The 25001-nt window shown below is 39.3% G+C and overlaps 1 protein-coding gene across 3 annotated transcripts in view; it reads right to left on the reverse strand.

Annotated features, from left to right (window-relative positions):
- Positions 1-25001, reverse strand: part of AHCTF1 (AT-hook containing transcription factor 1) — a 97167-nt gene that overhangs the window by 56828 nt on the left and 15338 nt on the right. For all 3 annotated transcript variants that reach the window (XM_056130672.1, XM_056130680.1, XM_056130662.1), the window contains exons 2-7: positions 24232-24359; positions 20328-20581; positions 15789-15969; positions 8892-9099; positions 4997-5113; positions 1986-2070 (exon numbers count right to left, since the gene is read on the reverse strand). In XM_056130672.1, the coding sequence (XP_055986647.1) occupies positions 1986-2070; positions 4997-5113; positions 8892-9099; positions 15789-15969; positions 20328-20581; positions 24232-24352 (966 nt within the window). In that variant the 5' untranslated portion in view covers positions 24353-24359. The remainder of the gene's footprint in view (positions 1-1985; positions 2071-4996; positions 5114-8891; positions 9100-15788; positions 15970-20327; positions 20582-24231; positions 24360-25001) is intronic.

Raw genomic sequence — 25001 nt, forward strand, 5'->3', positions numbered from 1 at the left:
CTCATGGATCGGGAGAATTAACATTGTCAAAATGGCAATACTCCCCAAAGCATTTACAAATTCAATGCGATCCCTATAACAATACCCATTACATTTTTCAAAGAAATGGAGCAATTAACACTCCTGAAATTCATATGGAACAATCACTTAATCACTTAAATCACTTAAAGCAATTCTTGGGAAAAAGAAAATGGGAGGAATCAACTTCCCTAACTTCAAACTCTACTACAAAGCAGTAATAATTAAAACAGCATGGTACTGTAACAAAGGCAGAGCTGCAGACCAATGGAACAGGGTTGAATATACTGACATCTCCCCCCAAACATATGATCATCTAATCTTTGACAAGGGAGAAAGAAATGTGAAGTGGAGCGAGGAAAGCCTCTTTAACAAATTGTGCTGGCAAAACTGGACGGCTACATGCAAAAAAATGGGCTCAGATCTCTGCCTAACACCATGTACCCAAGTAAGATCAAAATGAATTAAAGACCTCAACATCAGACCGGAATCCATAAGGTATATGGAAGACAAAGTTGGCAAAACCCAATGGTATCTTCAAAGATGTCACGACACTGGCCAAGCAAGTGAAAACAGAGATAGACAAATGGGACTATCTTAAACTGAGAAGCTTCTGCACCTCAAAAGAAACAGGGACCAAATTACAAAGAGAGTCTACAGAATGGGAAAGGATATTCGCCTAATACACATCCGACAAGGGGTTGATATCAAGGATATACAAAGTATTGGCTGAGATCCACAAGAAGAAAAATCCAACCCCATCAAAAAGTGGGGCGACGAAATGTACAGAAACTTTCTCAAAGAACAAATCCAAATAGCAAAAAGGCACATGAGAAAATGCTCTAGATCAATCATCAGGAAGATGCAGATCAAAACAACAATAAGATATCATCACACATCACAGAGACTGGCCCACATCCAAAAGAACAAAAGCAACCGGTGCTGGCGCGGATGTGTCGAGAAAGGGACCCTCCTTCACTGCTGTTGGGAATGCCGACTGGTTCAGCCCATATGAATGATTCTCAGAAAATCGCATGGTCGATTCTCAAAAAATTAGAAATTAAGCTCCCATTTGACCAGCAATACCACTCCTGGGAATATATCCCAGAGAGGCAAAAAAGTATAGTCGTAGTGACATCTGCACTTGTTTGTTCATTGCAGCACTCTTTACAATAGCCAGAATCTGGAAAAAACCTGAGTGCCCAAGAACAGATGACTGGTTAAAGAAAGTTTGGTACATCTACACAATGGAGTACTATGTAGCTGTTAGAAAAGATGAAGTCATGAAATGTACATACAAGTGGTACTACATGAAAAGTATCATGCTAAGCAAAATGAGTCAGAAAGAGAGGGACAGACATAGAAAGACTGCATTCATCTGGGGAACATAAAGTAACAAAATAGGGGACAAACACCCAAGAATAGCTGAGATAAGTACCAGGAGGTTCACTCCATGGCTTGGAGGCCAGCTGCACATGCTAGGGGAAAAGGCAGCTCAGATACAGAAGGAAACAACAAATAAAGGGTGTTAGGAGGATCCTCCCAGGATGGGAGATGCATGCTGAAAGTAGACTATAGACCGAACATGATTGCCACTCAATGTCTCTTCTGCAAACCACAGCACTCAAAAGGAGAGAGAGAACGAAAGAAAATGCCCTGCCACAGAGGCAGGGTGGGATGGAAGTATGGGGGGTGGGAGGGATACTGGGATCAGTAGTAGTGGAAAATGGGCACTGGTAGAGGGATGGGTACTCGATCATTGTATAACTTAAACCCAAGCACAAAAATTTGTAAGTATACAATTGTACCTCATGGTGTTTCGCTAATAAAAAATAACATTATTCATTATATTATGAATACAAAACTAATTTAAAATAAGAATAACTCTTAAATATCTCACTACCTTAAAGAAAATTCTTGAAACAATGTACAAACTGTTAATATTAAATATCACTATTACCATTTACCTCATATAAGATCTGTCCCGATGCCAAACACTTTCTATCACCAAAGGCCAATTGAAGCAGATGCAAACTCAAAACATCCCCTTCACTGAAACAGAAATCATCAGAAGAAACACATATTAATAAATTAAACAACTTTAATGAATTAAATAAATCTAAGTGATATTAAATTTTGTGTACATTACTGAGAACCTGTGGGGGGGGGGAAAATCAAGGTCACATTGGAAGGTTTCGTTTTACTTGGTTGTTTTTGCAAACTGCAGCAAATTTTAGAAATACCTAATTTTTTACTTTTGATGTTTTAATTAAGTCAATAATATTTACATACTTTAGACGATATTTTATGGTACAGAAATTACAACAATTTATCAAATATTGAATATACAAAATACAAAATACAAATATTCCTTTCTCCTTCAATTTCTTTGAGGGGAGGTGATGGAAGGGTGAAGCACACCCAGCTGTGCTCAGGGATCACTCCTAGAGGTGTTCTTGTATTGAACTCAGGTCTGATGCATGCAAAACAATCTCTCTGGCCCTTCTTCAAATGCTTTAGTTGGGTATTTATCTGCCTGAAACATATTTCTTCATAAGGTATAACAAAAGGCTCACAGTGCCAAGTAGAGGCAAAGCAATATAAAGAGAAATCAACTCAGGGCAAAACAAAAACAAAAACTCTTTTCAAGAGACAGAATGTCTTTTGCTCCTCTTTCCTGGTTACTTCCCCTAACTTGTTAAGACTTCTACCTAAAATGAAGCTGCTGACCTATTTCATAGGATGAGGGATATCCACTAAGAATATAAAGCAAAGGCAATGAATAAACTGGATATTTGAACACACCCAGTTAAGTATTGATTACTCCAACTGGCTAATCTTTCTTAAAAATACCTTCAGTTGATTTCCATTGTGTCATAACCTTCTGATGTCCTCAGTCCTCTGCTGACAGCTCTGTCTTGTGTTCTTTCCCCCCCTTTTTTGGGAGGGGGGGGCATCTGGCAGAACTCAGGGCTTACTCCTGGCTCTGCACTCAGGAATCATGTTGGGGGACAATTATGGGGCACCTGGGTTCGGCTGTATGCAAGGAAAATGCCCTAACCATCGTACTATCACTCTAGCTCCTGCCCCTAGAATCTTAATCTCCAATTGTCTCTAATCCGAGGATTCCACAAGACACTTTCCTTATCCTGACCCTATTCTGCTCTGTATATAAACTAATCTACTTTTCTAGCCTCATACTGAACTACTTTATCCATATACTACTCATATTTGCATTTGTCTAAGGCTGATTCATTCTTTTCCCTACAGTACTCCCTACTTCATTAAAATTTTACTAACTACATTACTAAAGGTAGAAGTTTCCTACATGACCATATTTTAAATCTCCTTTCCTCGGTTCTACTCTTCTGTATTAAAGATGTCTCTAAGAGAATTATATATGCACTAGTATATTGTCTTTCTCAATGACATAAAAATTTAAAATCTGTCCCCAAACCAAAACCAAAATCATTAATGTGCTTGGAGACTAAATGATCAAAGAAGTAAAGAAGGTTTGCGATGTTTACCTTTGTATAATTTTAATCTAAGAACAGGGCCAGAGAGATAGTATAGCAGGTAGGCTGCTCACTTAGCATGTGGTCAACCCAGGTTCAATCCCTGAAACCCTATATGGTCCCCAGAGCTGGCCAGAAGCAAGACCTGAGCATCGTGGATATGGCTCAAAAACAAAAAACAAAAAGAGTCCAGACCTGTGGTCTATAGATTTTTTGACAGTCTGTGAGAATCCATACATCTTGTAAGTACAAGATTTACATACACATACCAAATGAGTACTTAATTTACTGATGTTTATGTACCGACTTTAAACAAGTAGACTGTATATAACATATATATCTTTTATTTACATGTGTGAGCACGTATCTTATAAAAACTTAAAAAATTTTATAAAAGCTCACAAACTTTTCAGAAATTTTTTTTCCTGTACTATTAGGACTCAAATTTAGGGCCTCACACATGTGCATGCTACCACTGAGACATATCCCAGTCTCTCATAGACTTTGTCAACCCACAGAACACATGTCAGGAATCCTGCTTTAAAACACTTTATTACATGCACATAAATCAAAATATAGCTTTTTAGCAGATTCTTAGTGACACATGACCTACGGACTTGGTACTAATCAAAGATCAGGAGTTTACTAAATACCAGTGCTGAAAAAATATTTCACATCTATGAAACATTTATGAACCTGACAAATGGAAAATAAATCATTTAATAATAATGAAGAGAAAGATCCCTATAGCTATCTGACTTTTCTTTTCATTTTTCTCCAATATCTGAATCAAAATATTTATTCCTTGATTCATAGTTACGACAAAAACTCAATGTGGGGATGCAAAGACCCAAAATCAAATCAAAGCAGGACCTACAATGTAAGGTAAGAGGGAATTCACAAAATAAAGTACTGGGAACTTTGAGTTACGAAAATAATAGCATTTATAAAACAAACATAAAATTGTTTCATTGGCCAAAGAAAAAACTAAACACCAATAAAAAAAAAAAATTACTGGGTTCCAGAGCGATAATGCAATGGTAGGCTACTTGTCTTATACAAGGCAAACCCGGGTTAAATCCCCGACAATATGATCTCCTGAGCCCTGCCAGGAGTAATCCCTGAACACAGAGCCAGGAGTAACCCCTGATCACTGCTAGGTGTGCTCCTCCCACTACACGTGCTCCCCCCCCCCCCAAAAAAAAGAATTATAGGAAGGGAATGTGGGTCAGAGATAATGCCTCACAAGCCTGAGATCCTGGTTTTTATTCTTGGCACCACAAAAATGAAAAATAAAAGAAAATTTATCAATACTATACAGTTCTAAACTGGAAATGATGTTTTATTATTCTAATTTTCTCACTATAATTTTCAAATATACTTGAAACAAAATTAGGGCAAACAAGGGAAAAAGATTACCAAATAATTCCCGGGAATACAATTAAAATCTGTACCACACTTACCCATCTTGCGTAGACTGAACAGCCCACAAATAACAGCAATTTCGAGGATCATTCTCAGGTTCTTGAAAAGTAACAGCATATATGGGTACTCTCCCACCTTCCAACTGTGTGTAGTATCTGTAAGAGGTAAAAATAGGTACACTTGGGAGGCAGAAGTGTTGGGAAACTTAGGAAAGGGAGGTGGGTATACTGGTGATGGGTATGGCGTTGGAATTATATACACAGAAAAACATCATTAATAGCATTATAAATCAGTACCTTGAACATGAAAGTATAAAAACAAAAGAATTATCATCAGAGAATTGAAATAAATTTCACCTAGTGAATATATTGTTATTCATACTAGAAATAACAGCATAACCAATTTTCTCATCACCAGCATTTTGCAGAAAAAAAAAAACTTGACTCTTGAGGAAGCAAAAGAACAATCAATGTTTACCTACTGCAATGCTCTAAGAATAAATATCAAATACAACAGGAATGAATGGGTGTAGTTTAAAAGACTTCGTAATTTTCTTTATTCCATCACTTTAAATGTAATAAAACTTAATAATAAAATCTGGCTAAGTAGGTACCAATTTCTTCACAAGACTAAATGAGCATAATGTTTAATATTTATTGACTTAAAACTGCTGGGATGGAGCGATAGCACAGCGGTAGGGCGTTTGCCTTGCACGCGGTCAACATGGCCGACCCGAGTTCGATTCCTCCACCACTCTCAGAGAGCCCGGCAAGCTACCGAGAGTATCTCGCCCGCACGGCAGAGCCTGGCAAGCTCCCCATGATGTATTCGATATGCCAAACACAGTAACAACAAAGTCTCCAATAGAGACATTACTGGGCCCGCTCGAGCAAATCAATGATCAACGGGAGGGCCTTTATTTTATTTTGCTTACTTTATTTTACTAAAACTGCCCACAAGATATGGAAAAAATGATCATAAAGGTAAAAAAATTAAATATTAAAATGTTATAAAATATTAAATAAAATATTGTAAAACATTATAATATTTACTATAAAATATAATACCATAAACCCATTTAATTTATATATTTATATAAATACTTATAATATAAATATATTTATATTATATATTATAAATATATTTATATGTATAATATTTATAATATAAATATTTATAATTTATATAATATAAAATTTATTTATTATATATTATAATTATATGAATTTATAATTATAATATTATAAAACATTAAATATAAATATTACTTTACTAAAACTGCTCACAAGATATGGAAATAATGATCATAAAGGTAAAAAAATATTAAAATAACCACCTAACAAACAGGCATCATCAGTTACAAATCTGTCAGGTCTGGAGAATAGTACAGGGCCAAGGCATCAATACAATTCAAGTTTCAATTCTAGCATCTGGTTCTGGAGAGGTAGTAAGGATTGTAAAGCACTTGCCCTGCACACCCAACATATGTTTGATATCCAGCACCATATATGGTACATGAAGCACTGCCATAAGTCAGAGCACAGAGCTAGGAATGTATTGCGGGGTGTGCTGATCATCTAAAAAAATACTAATTTCAGTTTCAGATAGAGACAGTCCCTGGAGTACTACAGCAGATACTACTGTTGCTGAGCACTGAGACACTAATAGCCCCTGTGAACACTGCTGAGTGTGGCCTGACCCCCCAAAATCTTTAAGGCTTATTCTATTTGCTGTCCTCCTCACCAAGGACTTACACAAATACCCCTTCAATAATGGGTTAATTTATCAACATTTTTAGTATTTATGTATCAATATGATACTAGGAGGAATTCTTTGACAGCATAAAAAATGGAGAGGCTAGAGTGGGGATTGTCCTCTCAGAAGAGAATATAAAAAGATACTAGAAGAGAATATAATATGATACTAGGAGGAATTCTTTGACAGCATAAAAAATGGAGAGGCTAGAGTGGGGATTGTCCTCTCAGAAGAGAATATAAAATGACTTGTCATACCATGCCTTCAGACCCTGCACCATGCTGTTTCATTTGAGGCACCCCAGAGTGGGGCAGGTGAGGACTCTCCTCGCCCCAAGGGATCCAGCCAAAAACGACTGGAACTCAACCGCCATCGTGCTCATGGCCACTCTGCACAAATTGGGGCCAAGCCTCAACCACAAGTAAACCTATTCCTGGACTGTGTGGCCACAAATGTAGCCACATGACATCTCATACCTCATACCACTCATACTCCAAGAGTGGCACACCACATTTGATGGGGATTAAAGTAGAAGGCAACGAAATTTAGAGGGAAATATATTTTTACAAATACATATAAAAACACACAAGGCTCAACCCTTAACAATGTATCAGTAATCTCTTAAAACTAAGGCTTCATGGCTCCTGGGTGAAATACAACAATCTTCACACACTCTCCTCTGAGAAAGGTTAATGGTGGTGGGATTGGTGTTCAAATATTAAATGTAATAAATACTGTTAACTACTTTATAAAAATAAAAATAAAATTTAAATTAAAAAGAAAGGGTAAAGTACGGAGGCACTTGCCTTGCACAGGGCCAACCCAAATTCCATCCCTGGAACTGTTTAAGATCCCCTGAGCACTGTCAGGAGTGATTCCTGAGCAGAGTCAGGAGTAAGCACTGAGCACATCTCCCAAAAAATTAAAAAGGAAAAAAATTACACTTCTGGTCACTTTTTTTTATTCTGTTGGGCTTGGGAGAAGGCTCAACAGGCCAGAGTGCATGATAGAAGTTCTGGATTCAATACTGGCACCACTTTGTCCCCTAGTATCTCAGGGAATGAAATAAAAGCTTTTTCATATCAACAGAGAACCGGATCAAACTTCTACTTAATAAATATAGTTGGGGGTGGGGTGGGGGACACATGGCACCGGCCACAGAAATATACTCTGAAAAAGGTACTTCTGAGAGTGAAAATATGTGCAATGAGAGGGCTGCTTGCTTTGCATGGATCTGAACCAGGTTTGATCCCCAGCACTGCAGATAGACACCGAGCACCAACAATAGTGATTCTTAAGCATACAGCCAAGAGTTATATGTAAGTGCCGCCAGGTGTGGCCTCCATGTTTTTTTTTTTTAAATTCTTAAAAGGTGCTTCTGAAAGAATCTGTTATTTTCATAGTTATGTTTTACCAGCAAACAAAATGGAAATGTCTAAACACTGAATCAACTGAAATTCATAGCCTGTTATTCTTTTTATTATACCAAGCTATGATTGGGGATAGAGAGATAGGACAGGGACTAAGGCACTTAACTTGCATGTAGTTGACCCCAGTTTGATCCAAGCACCATGGAGGTATGTCCCCCCAAAAAATTAATTATAGAAAGTTGTCATTTTGTAAGTTACTCAAAACCATCTATTCTACTGCACTGTCCTCCCGTTGTTCATCGATTTGTTTGAGTGGGTCCAGTAACGTCTCCATTGTGAGACTTTGTTGTTACTGTGTTTGGCGTACTGAATACATCACGAGTAGCTTGCCAGGCTTGCCGTGCGGGCAAGATACTCTCAGTAGCTTGCCGGGCTCTCCGGGATGGGTGGAGGAATTGAACTTAAGTCGGCCGGGTCGGCCGCGTGCAAGGCAAATGCCCTACTGCTGTCTTATCGCTCCAGCATTTTCTAAATATAATTCTTAAATGCTAAAAATCAAATATGATATAGCTAGAAAAAAATTTTCCAATTATCAAGGGACCGTGGAACTAATGTGCATGCTTGCAATGCTGAAGATAGTACATCCCTGGCACCAACTGGAAACAGCACTTCTAGGAATAACCTCTGAAAACCACTGGATGTGGTCCCAAAATAAAAAACAAAGCCCCAAATCAACCAGCCAACAAGCAAACAAAAAGAGAGAGAGAGAAAATAAGAAAACAGTCAATAAACAAGAAGTTACACTTACTCTCTTTTCATGCTTTTCATATTCCAAAGAGCTAGGTAGCCATCAGAAAAACCTACAACCAGCTGATTTGTCCTATTTATATAACTAAGGGTTGAAATGGCTGTTCCTGACGGGCTTACTAACTGGAAACACAGATGACGTCCCTCTTGCATCACACTTTCTCTTATGTGTGGTACTTCAGCTGGAATACCAGTCATAACTTCAAGGTCTTAAAAAGACAAAACAAAAAACTCCAAATTAACAAATTATAAGTAGCATTAAAACCAAAACTGTCACCCATTATATAAGTCAATATTACGGCCAATTAAAATAAACAACAAAGCATGCTGAACTATAAAATAAACATCAATATTTATATGCTGTATTTTTCAAAATACATACATACATACATATATTTTGTTTTTGCGCAACACCAGGCAAGGTTCAGGGTGTACTCCTGGCTCTGCACTTAGGAGTCACATCCTGGCAATGCTCAGGGTACTATATGGGATACCAGGGAGCAAACCTGTGTCAACCATATGCAAAGTAAGTTCCTTACCCACTATACTATCTCTCCAACCCCTCACATCTGTACTTTTAAATTTCATATTAACAAATATTTCTTTAAAAAAAATTAAGGTCAGGATTCTGATTCAAATTTATAACTGATCTAATTAGAACTTTCCTTGACGAAACGGCTAATTCTAGGTCTGGACTGAAAAAATATATGGCCTACCATATCTTATGTCCAAAATCTAGGAATGTATCAAAGCTTTGAGGGGTGGATGTTTCAGACTACAAAAAGGAATTCCCAACAGCAAAATAAAAATATGTGAGCATCAAAAATACAATAATGAAAATGAATGAATAAATAAATTTGGTAGGAAAACCTGAGTTCCTGCCATCCTTACCAAAAGACCTTATTGAACCATAAGGTACCAAATTCTTACTCTGAAACTTAGTACTCAAACCAGTGGTGGGAAACTTTTGTTTTCTGTCAACTTGGATATTATCATTTACAGGTCACACAACACTAGGCAAAAGACTATGGGTACTAGGGTGGGGGGGATGGGGGGTGGGGGGGATGCTGGGACCCATGGTGGTGGAAGATGGGCACTGGTGGAGGGATGGGTACTTGATTATTGTATAACTGAAATCCAAGCACAAAAATTTATAAGTCTATAACTGTTAAAAAAAAAAAAAAAGACTATGGGTACTACAAAAAGCATCAGTGTCTATCCCATCATGACCCAAGTCAGACAACATTGCTTCATGGGCCTTACATGGCCTGGAGGCAGGGAATGGACACTGCCGACTCATGACTTAAAGAAATAGTGATGATTTCCTTTGTTTTTTTTTTTTTCCTGCACTAACTATATTTTATTTGGAGCAAGCAAATAGACCGACTAAATGAGAAAAATAAAATATTAAGTCATTCTGAAGAGACTAAAAAAATAAGATTTCTATCATTATATCTCAGTCCCTCAGTCCTTAATGGGAAATTTGTTTTATAATGAACAAATAATTCAAAAGACCGGATGACTGAAATACATGCTTTGCATAGAGGGCTAGACTTCTTTTCCTGGTACATAATGGTATCTCTGAACATTGTGATATAGCAACTAAACCAGAAAATGAATATTAAAAAATTAAAATATTAGGGGCTGGAGAGATAGTACGTTGGGAAAGGTACTTGCCTTGAATGCTGCTATCCCAGGTTCAATCCCTGACATCCCATATGGTCCCCCGAGCACTGAGTAATCCCTGAGCATACAACCAGCTCTGAGCACCCGTGGGTAGGGCATAAAAATCAAAAATACATAAAAAGGATTCACTGCATTATCTGAAACCATCTATCACTCAAATATGAACCGAGACACCAAGTGTCTCTTGCTGTGATACACTATGAAGTATTCAGCATTTCTAAAGTGTCCTTAACAAATGTTAAACACAAACCTAATCAGAAATGTTAATTTACGAAAATATAAAATTGATATGAGAAGATACAGAGATTACAAAACCCGATTATTTTTTAAAATTTGTTTTTGGGCCACCTCATCAGTGCTCAGGGATTAGTCCTAGCTATGCACTCAGGGATCACTCATGGCGGGCTCAGGGGACCATGTGGGATTTCAAGGATCCTACCCACTCCGGTTCCCAATTTGGTGCTTTCTACTCAATGGTTTTTCTAGTTAGCGGAACTAAAAACAAATGAGGGGAAACTTTAAAAGACTGATTTTCAAGGATATATGAAATACAACTGTCAAATGTGTGGACCCTGACTGGATCACAACCCAACTAATCCACAAAAAAAAAGTATTTTATAAATCAGCAATATGATTATGGACTAGCTATGAAGCCAAAGAATCATTATGTGAAGAATGATAGTGATGATGTAAAAAAATAACTATTATTTGTTTGGAATTAATATTGAGGTGACTAAGGAGAGGAAAGGAAAATGAAGAAAACAGATGCACATATGGTAAAATCTAAAAAACGACTTGAATTCAGGTAATGAGTACATAAAACTCCTATGTTCTATTTGAATACACTGAAATCTTTAATTAAAAAATCTCAAATCAGCATCTAGAGCACAATGGGTAGCGTGCTAGCCTTGTAAGCAGCCAACATGGGTTCAATCCCTAGCATTTCATTTGGGCCCTTGAGTCCACACGTGGTGATCCCTGAGCACAGAGCAAAGAATCAACCCTGAGTACCTCAAAGTGTGGCCCAAAAACAAACAAAATCAAACCAAAAATATTAGTAACTGTTTTGCCAGGGTAGATTCCTTCAATGTTAAATGTTATAAGGGAAAAAAATCTGTAACACACTAACCCTGAGCTGTTATTTTCCTTATCGCTTCAGCTTCGATTCTTTTTCTAAAAGAATAGTAAATGAAAAGCCAGAGCTATAGTACAGTGAGTAGGGTGCTTGCCTTGCACACTGCTGACCAGGCTTTTATGCCCAGATTGCAGAATCCCCCTTACAGCCCTTTAGGAGTGGTCCCTGAGCAAGGAGCCGAAGCAAACTCTGTACATCAATAGGTGCGGCCAAAAAAAAAAAAAAAAAAAAAAGTAAATGAATAAGTTTGGCTAAGTTTATACTATGTAATACTGCAGTAGTTCAAGAGAATAAGATGTGCTGGTGTCTACTGGTATATAAGTTGCAAAACTTGAAATTAGAAATTTTATTTTCTATAGTTGTATATTTCAGTAAATTAAAAAAAAGCTTAAAAATTACTTTTGTACACACATTTAAAAAGTTGCATTATACCTAAAGCCCAATTTTTTTGATATTATAAAGCATAATGGTTTTAGGAAATGAAGAGAATACAGCCTGTAGGCTGCTTGCCTTGAGTGCAACTAACCCCGGTTTAACTCCTGGCACTCCATATGGTGCCCTGAGCCTGCCAGAAGTGATCCTTGAGAACAGAGCCAGGAATAAAAAAGCCCTGAGCAGCGCAGGAAGTATCCTCATGCCCCCTAAAAAAACCCCAAAACATAATGGTTTCATATTCATACCTCTCATAAATATGATTGTCCTGATCACAATCCAGAGGCTTTCCTTATAAAATTTTTGGATGCTATTTTTGTGAGTAAAGACTTTCAATTACTGGACCACAGAGATAATACAAAAGCTAAGGCCCTTGGCTTGCAAGCTGCCCACACCAGTTCTATCCCTGGCACTACATTTAATCTTCTGAGGAACTCTAGGAGTGAGCTCTTTGTGAGAATAAGTAATAGCCACTAAACACCTACCTCCAGATTAGGCACGAATCTTGAGTCCTCCAAAAAAAACTTTCAATAACTGTCTCTATTAAATCCCTCAATTTATTCTTTCTTTTTTAACCTATAAAATTAGTTTCTTAGGCTAACCCTAGGAACCTAAACAGTGTGTCCAGAAAAAACCACCAACCACTGCTAGAAGCAGATAGTACAGTGAGCAGGGCACTTTCTTTGCACATGGTTGACCAGGGTCTCCTAAACTCCACCACAAGAGTGCAGAGCCAAAAGTAAGCCCTGAGCAAGGAGGGTGTGGCCAAAAAACAACAAACCACTATTAGGTTCTAAATGAATAGTAATTTTATATTGATATGAATAGTTGAAATTTTAACCATTAGTGGGGCCAGAGAGATAGTACAGCTGGTAAGGCCCTTGCCTTGTACACAGATGAGCAAGGTGCCATTTCTCAGCACCCTGTAAAGTCCCCTGAGCACTGCTTCCAGGAGTGACCCCTGAGCACAGAGCCAGGAGTAAGCTTTGAGCACCATACAATGTAGCCCAAGAGCCTGACCACTTCCAAAAAAGTTTTTTTTAACCATTATTCTTTTTTTTTTTTTTTTTTTTTTATTTATTTATTGAATCACTGTGGGAAAGGTTACAAAGCTTTCAGGTTTATGTCTCAGTCATGCAAATATCAAACACATTTCCCTTTACCAATACTTATTTTTTCCCATGAAGAACCCCAATAAAACCCCACCCCCCACCCCTCCCCGTCCCTGTGAGGCAGATGAATTCTAGTTAACACTCTATCCGCTTTGATTAGATTGTTTCAATAAAAGATTCACCACTATTATTTAGAGTTTACCCCCCCCCCCCAAATCAGACATGCTGAAAAAGCATTGTGAAGTGATTTGCTTTCTCCAGCTGGGTTCAAGAATTAAATGTTGGTTTTGGATTTCTGCTATTTTACTTATTGACCCTGGAAGTATTTCTACTGAAAGTCAGATAGTTAAGAAATTGGTTTCTGTGTTCTGGAGTCGTGGCCGTGCTGGAGAGCCGCTCGTGGGGGGCAACTGGTGGCCTCGGTAGGGCATGAAGGGCGGAGCGAAACGCCCCCCTTCCCATGAGGTTTTAGTCGCCCCCACACTCCCGGCTCATACCTGCTGTCCACAAGGCTCCCATGTGGCCGCCATCTTTCTTTCCAGAGAGGAGAGGGCGAATGGGGCAACACCCTTTCCCCTCCGGCAGACTTGATGGGCTGGATCAATGCATAGTCCATTCACTTTTCTGCTCCAAGCTGCTGGGTTCTGCATTAAGTCCTTGTGCTTCTGGGGCCATGGCCGTGCTGGAGAGCCGCTCGTGGGGGGCAACTGGTGACCTCGGTAGGGCGTGAAGGACGGACCGGAACGCCCCCCGACCCATGAGGTTTTAGTCGTCCCCACTCCCCCGGCTCATACCTGCTGTCCACAAGGCTCCCATGTGGCCGCCATCTTTCTTTCCAGAGAGGAGAGGGCGAATGGGGCAACACCCTTTCCCCTCCGGCAGACTTGATGGCCTGGATCAATGCATAGTCCGTTCACTTTTCTGCTCCAAGCTGCTGGGTTCTGCATTAAGTCCTTGTGCTTCTGGGGCCGTGGCTGTGCTGGAGAGCCGCTCGTGGGGGGTGACTGGTGACCTCGGTAGGGCGTGAAGGACGGACCGGAACGCCCCCCTTCCCATGAGGTTTTAGTCGCCCCCACACCCCCGGCTCATACCTGCTGTCCACAAGGCTCCCATGTGGCCGCCATCTTTCTTTCCAGAGGGAGGAGGGCGGAAGGGAGCAACACCCTTTCCCCTCTGGGCAGAAATGATTGCCTGGATTAACGCATAGTCCTTTCACTTTTCTGCTCCAAGCTGCTGGGTTCTGCATTAAGCCCTTGTGCTTCTGGGGCTGTGGCCGTGCTGGAGAGCCGCTCGTGGGGGGCAACTGGTGACCTCGGTAGGGCATGAAGGACGGACCGGAACGCCCCCCTTCCCATGAGGTTTTAGTCGCCCCCACACCCCCGGCTCATACCTGCTGTCCACACGGCTCCCATGCGGCCGCCATCCTTCTTTCCAGAAAAGAGAGGGCGAATGGGGCAACACCCTTTCCCCTCCGGCAGACTTGATGGCCTGGATTAACGCATAGTCCTTTCACTTTTCTGCTCTAAGCTGCTGGGTTCTGCATTAAGTCCTTGTGTTTCTGGGGCTGTGGCCGTGCTCCAAACTTAACTCTGACTTTCAGGGAGAAAGATTGGGTGGTTTACTTCTCATTGATCACTTTGTATATAGAGAGATGTCGCGCGGCCGCGTAAGCGGCCGCGCGGTTTTGAGAAAAAGTCCTCGTTCCCGCATACTCGAGCTGTGTTTGTAGAGGCTTCTGGTCACCGGGGTTCCATCTGGGGGAGGCGAGATGCGGCGCCTACTCCATCTGGAACTTGCGGGTGAACTTGGCTCTTTTTGGAACCTGTTTTTTCTTTTTTTTTTTTTTCCTCCGGGATCCCGCACGCTCCATGTGTTCTTTCTCTTATGCTTACGGCTTCAAAGATGGCCAACCATTATTCTTGTAGCATTCATTTAATGAAAGATACTACTCAACTGTATCCGAAAACCACAAATTAATATACTTCTTTCCAAACCTACTTAACCATCTGAACATAACAGAATGATTCATCCAAAAAGTAGCCACAGCAGTACAATGAGACAATTAAGACAGGAAGGGGGTTAGAGAAGCTTGGCTTGAATGCTGCTGACCTGTTTAATCCCAGACATCACATAGTCACTGAATATTTACCTGGGTCAGCCCTGGAGGTTTCTGAGTATTGCCTAATGATCCATGTAAACCCCAACAACCCAAAGTCCAAGCAGCACTACAACCTGCATCCTTAGACCTTCACACTGAATCGCCGGTACAGTTGACCAAGATTCACGAAGAGGAGCCCTCAGGAACTTGTGGGCCTCCTGAGCACTTGCTTGAGAAGACACTCTCACACACACACACACATCCTCATACACACATACACAAAAGGCACAGTGCCAAATAAAAAAGACAGAAGTTCCAAATGATAAAAGTTTTTAAAGTTTCTGCATAAAAATACCACTCTACTAAAAAGCAATCCATTGCATCACAATACTCAAGTGCTTAATTTTGGGTTTCAAACTTATCATGACTAATTACCTGACGCATCTATTTCAGTCTGACTGCATGGTAAGTCATCCAAACACAGGTCAATAAGAAGGATCTGTCCAACATCAGTTACCACAGCAGCCACACCAAATAGCCATCGTAAACTTGGATGTAAATGCTGAGTGCTTGCGCTGGCTCCTCCATGGTTAATTATAGGTTCTATAGCTGTTACCTATAAAGCAGATAATATTTGTTTTTCTTCTAAAAACGGAGATAATACAACTAAAAATACATTTTGTAGTTAAAATAAGTCATGACTAAAATGTTTTCTAATACAGAATCATGTATCTGTGTTTGATACCTGTAAATTTTATTTACACTGAAATATTCAATATTTTCAATATATAAAAAATGCAACTGGGATAATAATGGTTACTGAAAGATTACTATTACCATTAGTTCCTTTAAATGGTCACAAAAGTTTTCATATGTATATGCAACCATTTAGTTTTACTTATTGGGCTAGAGGATGGTGGGTGCTGTCACAGCATGCAGTTCTCAGGGGCTATACTCCCAACTCTGGTCTTCGAGTTCACTCCTGGCAGATCACAGGGACCAGGTGATACAGGAGATTGAACTTGAGTCTTCTGCATCATCATATTTTTTTTGATTAAACATCCTAAATATTGGAATGTTTATTCAGCAAGTTATTCAAGACACAAAAGCATAAAATATGACTCACATTTACATTTTCACTTTAAAGATTAACTATGGGGCTGGAGCGATAGTACAGCGGGTAGGGAGTTTGCCTTGCACGCAGTCAAGATGGCCGACCCAGGTTCGATTCCCAGCATCCCATATGGTCCCCCGAGCACTGCCAGGGGTGATTCCTGAGTGCATGAGCCAGGAGTAACCCCTGAGCATGGCCGGGTGTGACCCAAAAAGCAAAAATAAATAAATAAATAAATAAAAAGTCAAGTTAGTGCTGAAGTGATAGCACAACGGGTAGGGCACTTGCTTTGCACACGGCCGATCCGGGTTTGACCCGGGTTTGATCCCCGGTGTTCCATATGATCCCTTGAGCACTGCCAGGAGTAATTCCTGAGTGCAGAGCCAGGAGTAACCCCTGAGCATCGCTGGGTATGACACAAAAAGAAAAAAAAGTCAAGTTAATTTCAGACTATATTCTAATTTTATAGACAAAAGGGCTGGGTATTGTATTTTAATAAAAACATTTCCATAGAGTTTGTAATTTTGACAGCAGTAACTTCATGAATGCCTTCTCTTTCAAATTATGGCAATAATATCTATGCATTATTAAACCTTATTATTAAAACCTATTTCTTTAATTCCCTCAAGGGATACTAAATGTTCCTGAATGCATTCTTCATATTAGTATTATATGAAATAATGTATAATGTTTACCTTATTAATATTAGATTTTTTTCTCCATTTTCTCCATTTTTGGGAGTGGGGAGGAAGTCTTTTTGGGTCAACATTCAGCAATGCTCAAGGATCACTCCTGACTCTGCACTCAGGAATTATTCCTGGCAGTGCTTGGAGGACCACATGGAAGTCAGGAATCAAACCCAGGCTGGCTGCATGCAAGGCACACGCCCTACCACTGTACTATCACTCCGGCCCCAACATTTTCTTTTCCATGTGGATTGCACCCATCCACTCAACTGAGTAATCAGGCACTTTTATTTTATGTTTCTGCTCAATGACTTATGTAAATGACCAAACAAGGTCTTAACCATGTTTCCACCAGAATGAATTTTAAATCTGTCCAATCCTCTTCACATGAAGTTCTTCCTGATTTTAAAAAAAATGACTTCACCCTATGCCCTGTCACAGAGGCAGGGTGGGGTGGGGGTATGGGGGGTGGGGGGTGGGAGGAATACTGGGATCCATGGTGGTGGGAAATGGGCACTGGTGGAGGGATGGGTATTTGATCATTGTATAATTGAAACCCAAGCACAAAAGTGGTAAATCTACAACTGTACCTCATGGTGTCTCACTAATTAAAAAAAAAAAAAAAACTTCACCATAGACTTTAAGAGGTCCTAAACACGGAGTCATATCCTCACCATTTCTTTGCCACTTCTCTTTTCCCCAGTCATTCTGAGTAAATCATTCTGTTTCCCTAAAGTTTCATATACTGTTAACATTTTACTTGCTCTTCCTGCGTAGAAACTATAAATTCCAAGTAATTAAATTTATCACAGTATTTATTATACTTGTGCTGTAATGTCCTTTCCCACTAAAAACTTTTTAAATTTAAAATGTTTATTTAATCCCGAAGTCTGCTTGATTTGTAGTACTCAATAAACTGCTGAAGCAATTTACTGCTGAACAAATTTCTTAAAATTATCCCAGTAGGTCTGGGGCTGTGGTTAAGTCATAAACCAAATGCTTTGCGTGTGTAAAGCTCTGGGTTCGGCCCCCAATACTGACAAAAACAAACAAACAAAAAACATACAAGCAAGTATAGCATATATATAATAGTTCTTCCCTAGCCCTCAGGATATAAAATAATGCAGCAGATGCCTGAAACCCCACAGTATGATTCTTCCACATACTTTTTCCCTATACATACATACCAATGATAAAGACAATTTATAAACAAATAGGCTAAAATAGTTACAATAAGAGATTAATAATTTTAAAACAGAACGATTTTAACAATATACTACAATAAGCTTTGTGATCTCTCTCAAAATATCAACCTATGGTTGACTTCAGGAAACGGAAATCACAAAAAGCCAAATTCAAATGGGATCATTGCATAAGATACCAGATTATAAATGACTTTAGATCCCCATTATTTCACTGGGCCAATTTTCTCAATTATTTTGTCATTTAGGTGCCCTTTAAATTTATAAATTTGATGCTCTGATCATATACATTACATACAGCATGCACACATTTCTGAATGTCATATAAAAAGGCCTTCATAGTTTTCTATTTGTGTAATTTTAAGTATTTTTTCTTAACATATATAAAAGAAAATAGCCAATATCAAAGCCCAAGTATAATTACTATTAGATAAGCTGATATTCAAAAAAAGGGCAAAGGCATATTAAGATAAATTAAAGAGATTTCATTAATTACATTATTCGATTTTTTTTTTTTTTGCTTTGCTTTTTGGGTCACACCCGGCGATGCACAGGGGTTAATCCTGGCTCTACACTCAGGAGTCACTCCTGGCGGTGCTCAGGGGATCATATGGGATGCTGGGAATTGAACCCAGGTCAGCCACGTGCAAGGCAAACGCCCTACCATCTGTGCTATCTCTCCAGCCCATTATTCGAATCTTAAACAGGATATCTTTTCCAAGCAGACAAAAGAGCATAGTCTCTTTTTCTCAAAAGAGAAAAAACAAAAAAAGGAAAAGAACATTATTCTAACACAGTTATTTTTACAAACTTTCAGCACCATAAGAATAAACTGAAAAGGGGCTAGTACAGGGATCAGTGTAAGAGTGCATGTATTGCATGTTTGAGGTTCTGAGCTCAACCCCAGGGACCACCAAAAGCAAAACAATTAAACTCATATATTTAGTATAAAAGAGTATTAGGGAGCTAGAGCAATAGTACAGCAGTGGGGAGGAGTGCTTGCTTGCACATGGATTGGACTCTTGGCACTACATATGATCCCCCAAGGCCCAACAGGAACTTAAGCCCTGAGTACCACTGATGGGGCCCAAAAAAACAAACAAAAAATATTAGAGGACCAGAGAAATAGTACTGCAGGTAGGGCGCTTGCTTAGAACGTGGCTGATCTGGGTTCTGCCAAATCTATTTTAGATCCCAGGCACCCCATATGGTCCCTTGATTCCCCACACCAGTAGTGATACCTGACCTCAAGGCCAGGAGTAATCCCTGAACACCACCAGGTATGGCCCAAAAACAAAACCAAAAAAGCTTGTACACACACACACACACACACACACACACACACACACACACACACAGAGTATATGTATATACATACATGCATATATATATATATGTGTGAGACAAAGAGGTATCTCAAAAGACTAGTATACATATACTGCATGCAGGAGGTCTGTGTATGTCCACAAAACAATATAGGGAGGGTTGGAGCAATAGTACAGCAGGTAGGGCATTTGCCTTACATGTGGCTGACCCGAGTTCAATCCCTGGCATCCCATACGTTCCCCCACGCACCACCAGGAGTAATTCCTGAGGGCAGAGCCAGGAGTAACCCCTAAGCATCGCTGGGTGTGACCCAAAAAGCAGGAAAAAACAAAAAAACAAAAAAAGGGAATATTAGAACACTAAATGTCCTATCTTTACTTTGCAAAGTTAAATTACAAACTTTGTTCCTTTGACAGTATGTCTAACATTTTTTACTTTAAAATTTTTAATTAACAGTCTCATAAATGTAAACTATAAATGCATAAATGTATCACTGTATCACTGTCCTCCCATGGTTCATCGATTTGCGGGCCCAGTAACATATCTAAGTAAATTTTTCAGAAAGTGACCGGACCCACCTGTGTAAACAAACAATAAAAGGTGGAATTTTTAAGTAGAATACCCCCTTATCTTAAACAGTACCTACCCTTCCAGGAAGGACAACTGCTTTTACCACTCTTGATATACCAAGGTCATAAAGACAGAGAATACTCCCTTCTATGTCTTCTAATCCAATCAGCAAACCAGCTCTCTTCTGCCAAAAGAATTCTTTCACAGCTAGAATAACAGGAGGCTGTTCATTCACTCCACTGAATCTATATGCAGATAACCGTTGTCCTGTTAAAGAGTTTACTACTTCAAGTTGTGGACCGCAAGACAAGCAAGCAATTCCATTTTTCCCTAGAAGAAAAAACAAAAAAGTTTCTTATTTTAATATTTTGTACACTACCAAAAAAAATTTTTTTACATATAGCTTATTTAAACAAAATATCCCAAATTGAAATCTAAGCATGTATAGAATAGAAGTCTTCAAATTAGTAAAATTAAACTGACAATGACTACTGCAATAATAGAATTAGCTGGAGATAACTCAAGGAGATAATGGTATGCTTTGCATACAGGAAGGCCAGGCACCACATGATCTTCTGAGCATGACTAGGAGTCACACTCAAGCACAGCTGAGTAGAGCTCCAGGGGACTGTAGAGTGTGACTTCTCCGGCCAAAAAATAATAAAGCAGAGATCAGAGAGACAGTAACAGCAGGTAAGGCACTTGCACTGCAGGGCTGATGCAACTTAATACCTGGGACCCCATATTGTACCCCTAGCACCATCAGAAGTAATCCTTGAGAACAGCTGGGTGTGGCCAAAAACCAAACCAAATGAAAACATAATGATAAAGCCATTTGGTAAATGTACCATGCCAGGTGCTTAAATATAGTAGTTTCTCAGGGCTGGAACGACAATACACAGGGAAGGTGTTTGCCTTTTATGTGGCTGAACCTGGTTTGAATCTGGCACTGAGCATGATCCCTTGAGCACCACTTCCTTAGAAAACCACAATACCTTTGTATAGTTAACTTATCCAAAGCCATAGAGCTACAAAAGAGCCAGAAATGTTCCTCTGGGTCAGTCATGTGCAAGAGAGCTTCTACTCACTGTTAATAATCACTCTGGTCCCCAAACTTCTATTTTTCACTTTATACCTTGAGAGTTAATCTAGGCATTACAGCTGCTCAATTGAGTTCCAACCAATAAGAAATAACATAATAGTATTAACAAACACCCCGTTTTAATCCCTTTACTTGTGGTGTTTGGATTTTAATGTGCTTGCAATGCAAAGCTGCTTAAGCGGGGATGTCTTAAGCAGGAAAGTGACTATCTAATTGATGCTATTCACTGTTACTCTACTTGTTAAATAGGGTTAAACAATAAGGGGAGCAGAGAGACTACGTAGGGAGAGGATACCCTAGACTTGGTTGGTCTTCATTAGCAGAGAAGTGAACTACCTAGAGATTCACACTGAATCAGAACTAGGAGCCAGAGCATTTGCCTTTCATGCAGCTAACCCAGGTTTGATCCCAGGATCCTGTATGGTTTCCCAAGCACTGCCAAGAGTAGTTTCTGAGTACAGAGTCAGGAGTAACCCCTGAGCATCCCTGGGAATGATTCAAAAAAGAGTCTAAAAGAATGTTCTTTTTGGAGAATACTATAGACAAAATAATCAAGAACAAAATAGACCTGGAATTTCATTTGAGCAGCTGAACAAATAGTGGTTACTTAGTGGAAAAAAAGTCACTACCTTGATAGTTAAAATGTGAGATGTGTTAGGGCTGGAGTGACAGCACAGCAGGTAGGGCGTATGCCTTGCTCACAGCCAACATGGCCGACCCAGGTTCGATTCCCAGCATCCCAAATGGTCCCCCGAGCACTGCCAGGAGTAATTCCTGAGTGCACGAGCCAGGAGTAACCCCTGAGCATCGCCGGGTGTGACCCAAAAAAGCAAAAGCAAAAAAAAATTTGAGATGTGTTTTCCTCCTCTGGAGAAATCTTTGTTCTTTCCTCTCCTTTTTTTTTGGGGGGGTGGGGGGGTAGGGAGTAGTGGAGAGTGGGACACACCAAGCTATGCTATGCTCATACCTCACTCCTGGCTCTGTGTTCAGGGCACTCTTGGCAATGCTCAGAGGACCATATGCAATGCTGGGGATTGAATCAGAGCCAGCCATATGCAAGGCAAACACCATCTATTTGTACTATCTCTCTAGCTCCCATATTCTCTCTTGAACACTTATCTCTCCCCTCATATTTGTCTAAGTGAATTTCTTTAAATAAGACTTAAAAGACAATTATGATGTCTATCATTTATCCAAGGGCTGGAATGATAGCACAGTGGACAGAGTGTTTGCCTTGCACATGGCCAACCCGGGTTCGATTCCTCCATCCCTCTTAGAAAGTCTGGTGAGCTGAAGAGTATCCCACTTCTATGGCAGAGCCTGGTAAGCTCCCCAGGGTGTACTCGATATACCAAAAACAGTAACAAAAAGTCTCACAATGGAGACGTTACTGGTGCCCGTTCGAGCAAATCGATGACAATGGGAGGACAACAGTGCTACAGTGCTATCATTTATCCAAGTAGATATAAAAGAATTACAACTAAGATCTATATTGTAAACCATAATGCACAAAAGGAGAAAAAGAAGAAAAGTGCCCGCAATAGAGGCAGGCTGGGACGGGATAGTGGGGCGGTGTTGGGAAATGGCAGAAGGAAATGAGGGACATTGGTGGTAGGAAATGTACACTGGTGGACGGATAGGTGTTGGATTACTGGATGACTGAAACCCAATCATGAACAGCTTTGTAATATTCTATCTCACAGATATTCAAAAAAAAAAATTTAAGAACTTACAACTGAGGGAAATTATACTGTTTAAGGAAATAGCATCATACACAGAGCTTCAGAATACACAAGTTCGAACTTTGTTTTTAAGGGATCAGGATGTTAATATAGCAGGCAGGGCATTTGCCTTGCATATGGCCGATCCAGGGTTTGATCACTGGGCCCCATATGGTCCTCCGAGCCCACCAAGACTGATACCTGAGTTCAGAGCCAGGAGTGAATTGTGAGCACTGCCAGCTATGGCTCACACCCCACTTCCCAAAAGCTTATTTTTGCATCTGCTACCTGAATAATTGATTCTCAGGTACTTAGAATAGTCTTAGAAATACTTTCAAATGAGAAATTGCTACATGTCTAGATGCAGTTACCACTTCTAATATTTAAGAGAATAGCAATGTAAATACCTAAATGACTAACACACATGCTTTACTGTCTTACTACTACAAAGAACAGCTCATTTTCCAAACTCATTTTCAGAAAAGATTTCTATTAGACTGATATACATAATTTAAGAACTTCTTTGATATAGTATGTTATACTATATATATGCTGTGTTATGTAATATATGCTATATTATATAACTATTATATAACCTGAAGCATATATTAAAACCATGTTCAAATTAATGAAATTAAGAAATAAGACTTCCTAAATTATATCACCCAAGGACACTACGATCAATCAGATTTTCTATTTATAAAACCATCACCAACAAAACTTACTCATTATAAAGAAAAAAGAGCTGTACATTAACTCTACTTTTCAAATGTAGATACTTAAATGTTGAAAGATATAAAATATGGCATAGTTAATAATAAAAACTACAGGGTCAGAGAGATAGTATAGCATGCAGGATGCTTGCCTTGTACACAGCTGACCCAGATTCGAGCCCCCAACAACCACATAAGGTTCCCTGAGTAACCCTCCCTGCCTGAGTCTATCAGAGCCAGAACTAAACTCTGTACATAACCAGGAGTGGTCCCAAAACAACAAAAATATAAAAGCTAATTATTAAAATGAACTATAACCCTGAGATTAAAAAATATGCTTAATCATATGCAGATGTTATTAAATTTATAGTTAAGCAACTGTAACAAATTCTTATTCTTATATTACAACTCAATCAAGTAAAATTCTCAGCAATATTACTTTACCTGTCGCAAATTTTCCACGAAGCACAGATTCTAATGTTACTTCATCTTCTCCAAGGGCCTGAATAGTAACTTCTGGGAACTGCAGAAGACCACTAGTCACTTGTGCTGTTAAGTCTCGCATAGTTCCACTGAAAGTAATTTTTAAAAGATATCATTATTCTGATGTATTTGTACTATAATCCAATAAATTCTTCAGCCAAGTAAAATAGTAATGAAAATACCACCACACAACACTCACATCCTTTCCCCCCCAAAAAAAACAAAGTTAAAAGTAAAGCTTGATAAAATGTGTTTCTGATTTTACAGAATTCTCTCAGAAATGATATGCCAAACACCTGTAGAAAAGTAAACAATTTGAGGGCAGAGCAATAACACAGCCTGAACTTTTTGTCAGCACAATCAGGAAAATTATTCCAAAACCCTTACGAACTCAATTATAAAATAGGTTTCCTTGTGATTAGTTATCAGAAATTTTTGTGTACCTATGTTATGTATCTACGTACTACCTGAGTTGTATTAACTCAGATAGTTAATAAACAGGTGAGGGGCTGGAGCACTAGCACAGCAGTTAAGGTGCTTGCCTTGCATGCCGCTGGCCTGGGTTTGATTCCTGGCATTCCATATGGTCTTTGGAACACCACCAGGAGTGATTTCTAGTGCTGAGCTAGGAATAATCCCTGAGCACTGCTGAGTGTGGCCCAAAAACAAACAAAAACAAAACAAAACAAAATCTTAGGTGAAAAGAAGTCATGAGCAAAGGTTTAAGAAAT

Source organism: Sorex fumeus, unplaced genomic scaffold, assembly GCF_029834395.1.
Source record: "Sorex fumeus unplaced genomic scaffold, SorFum_2.1 ptg000007l, whole genome shotgun sequence".
NCBI lineage: Eukaryota > Metazoa > Chordata > Mammalia > Eulipotyphla > Soricidae > Sorex > Sorex fumeus.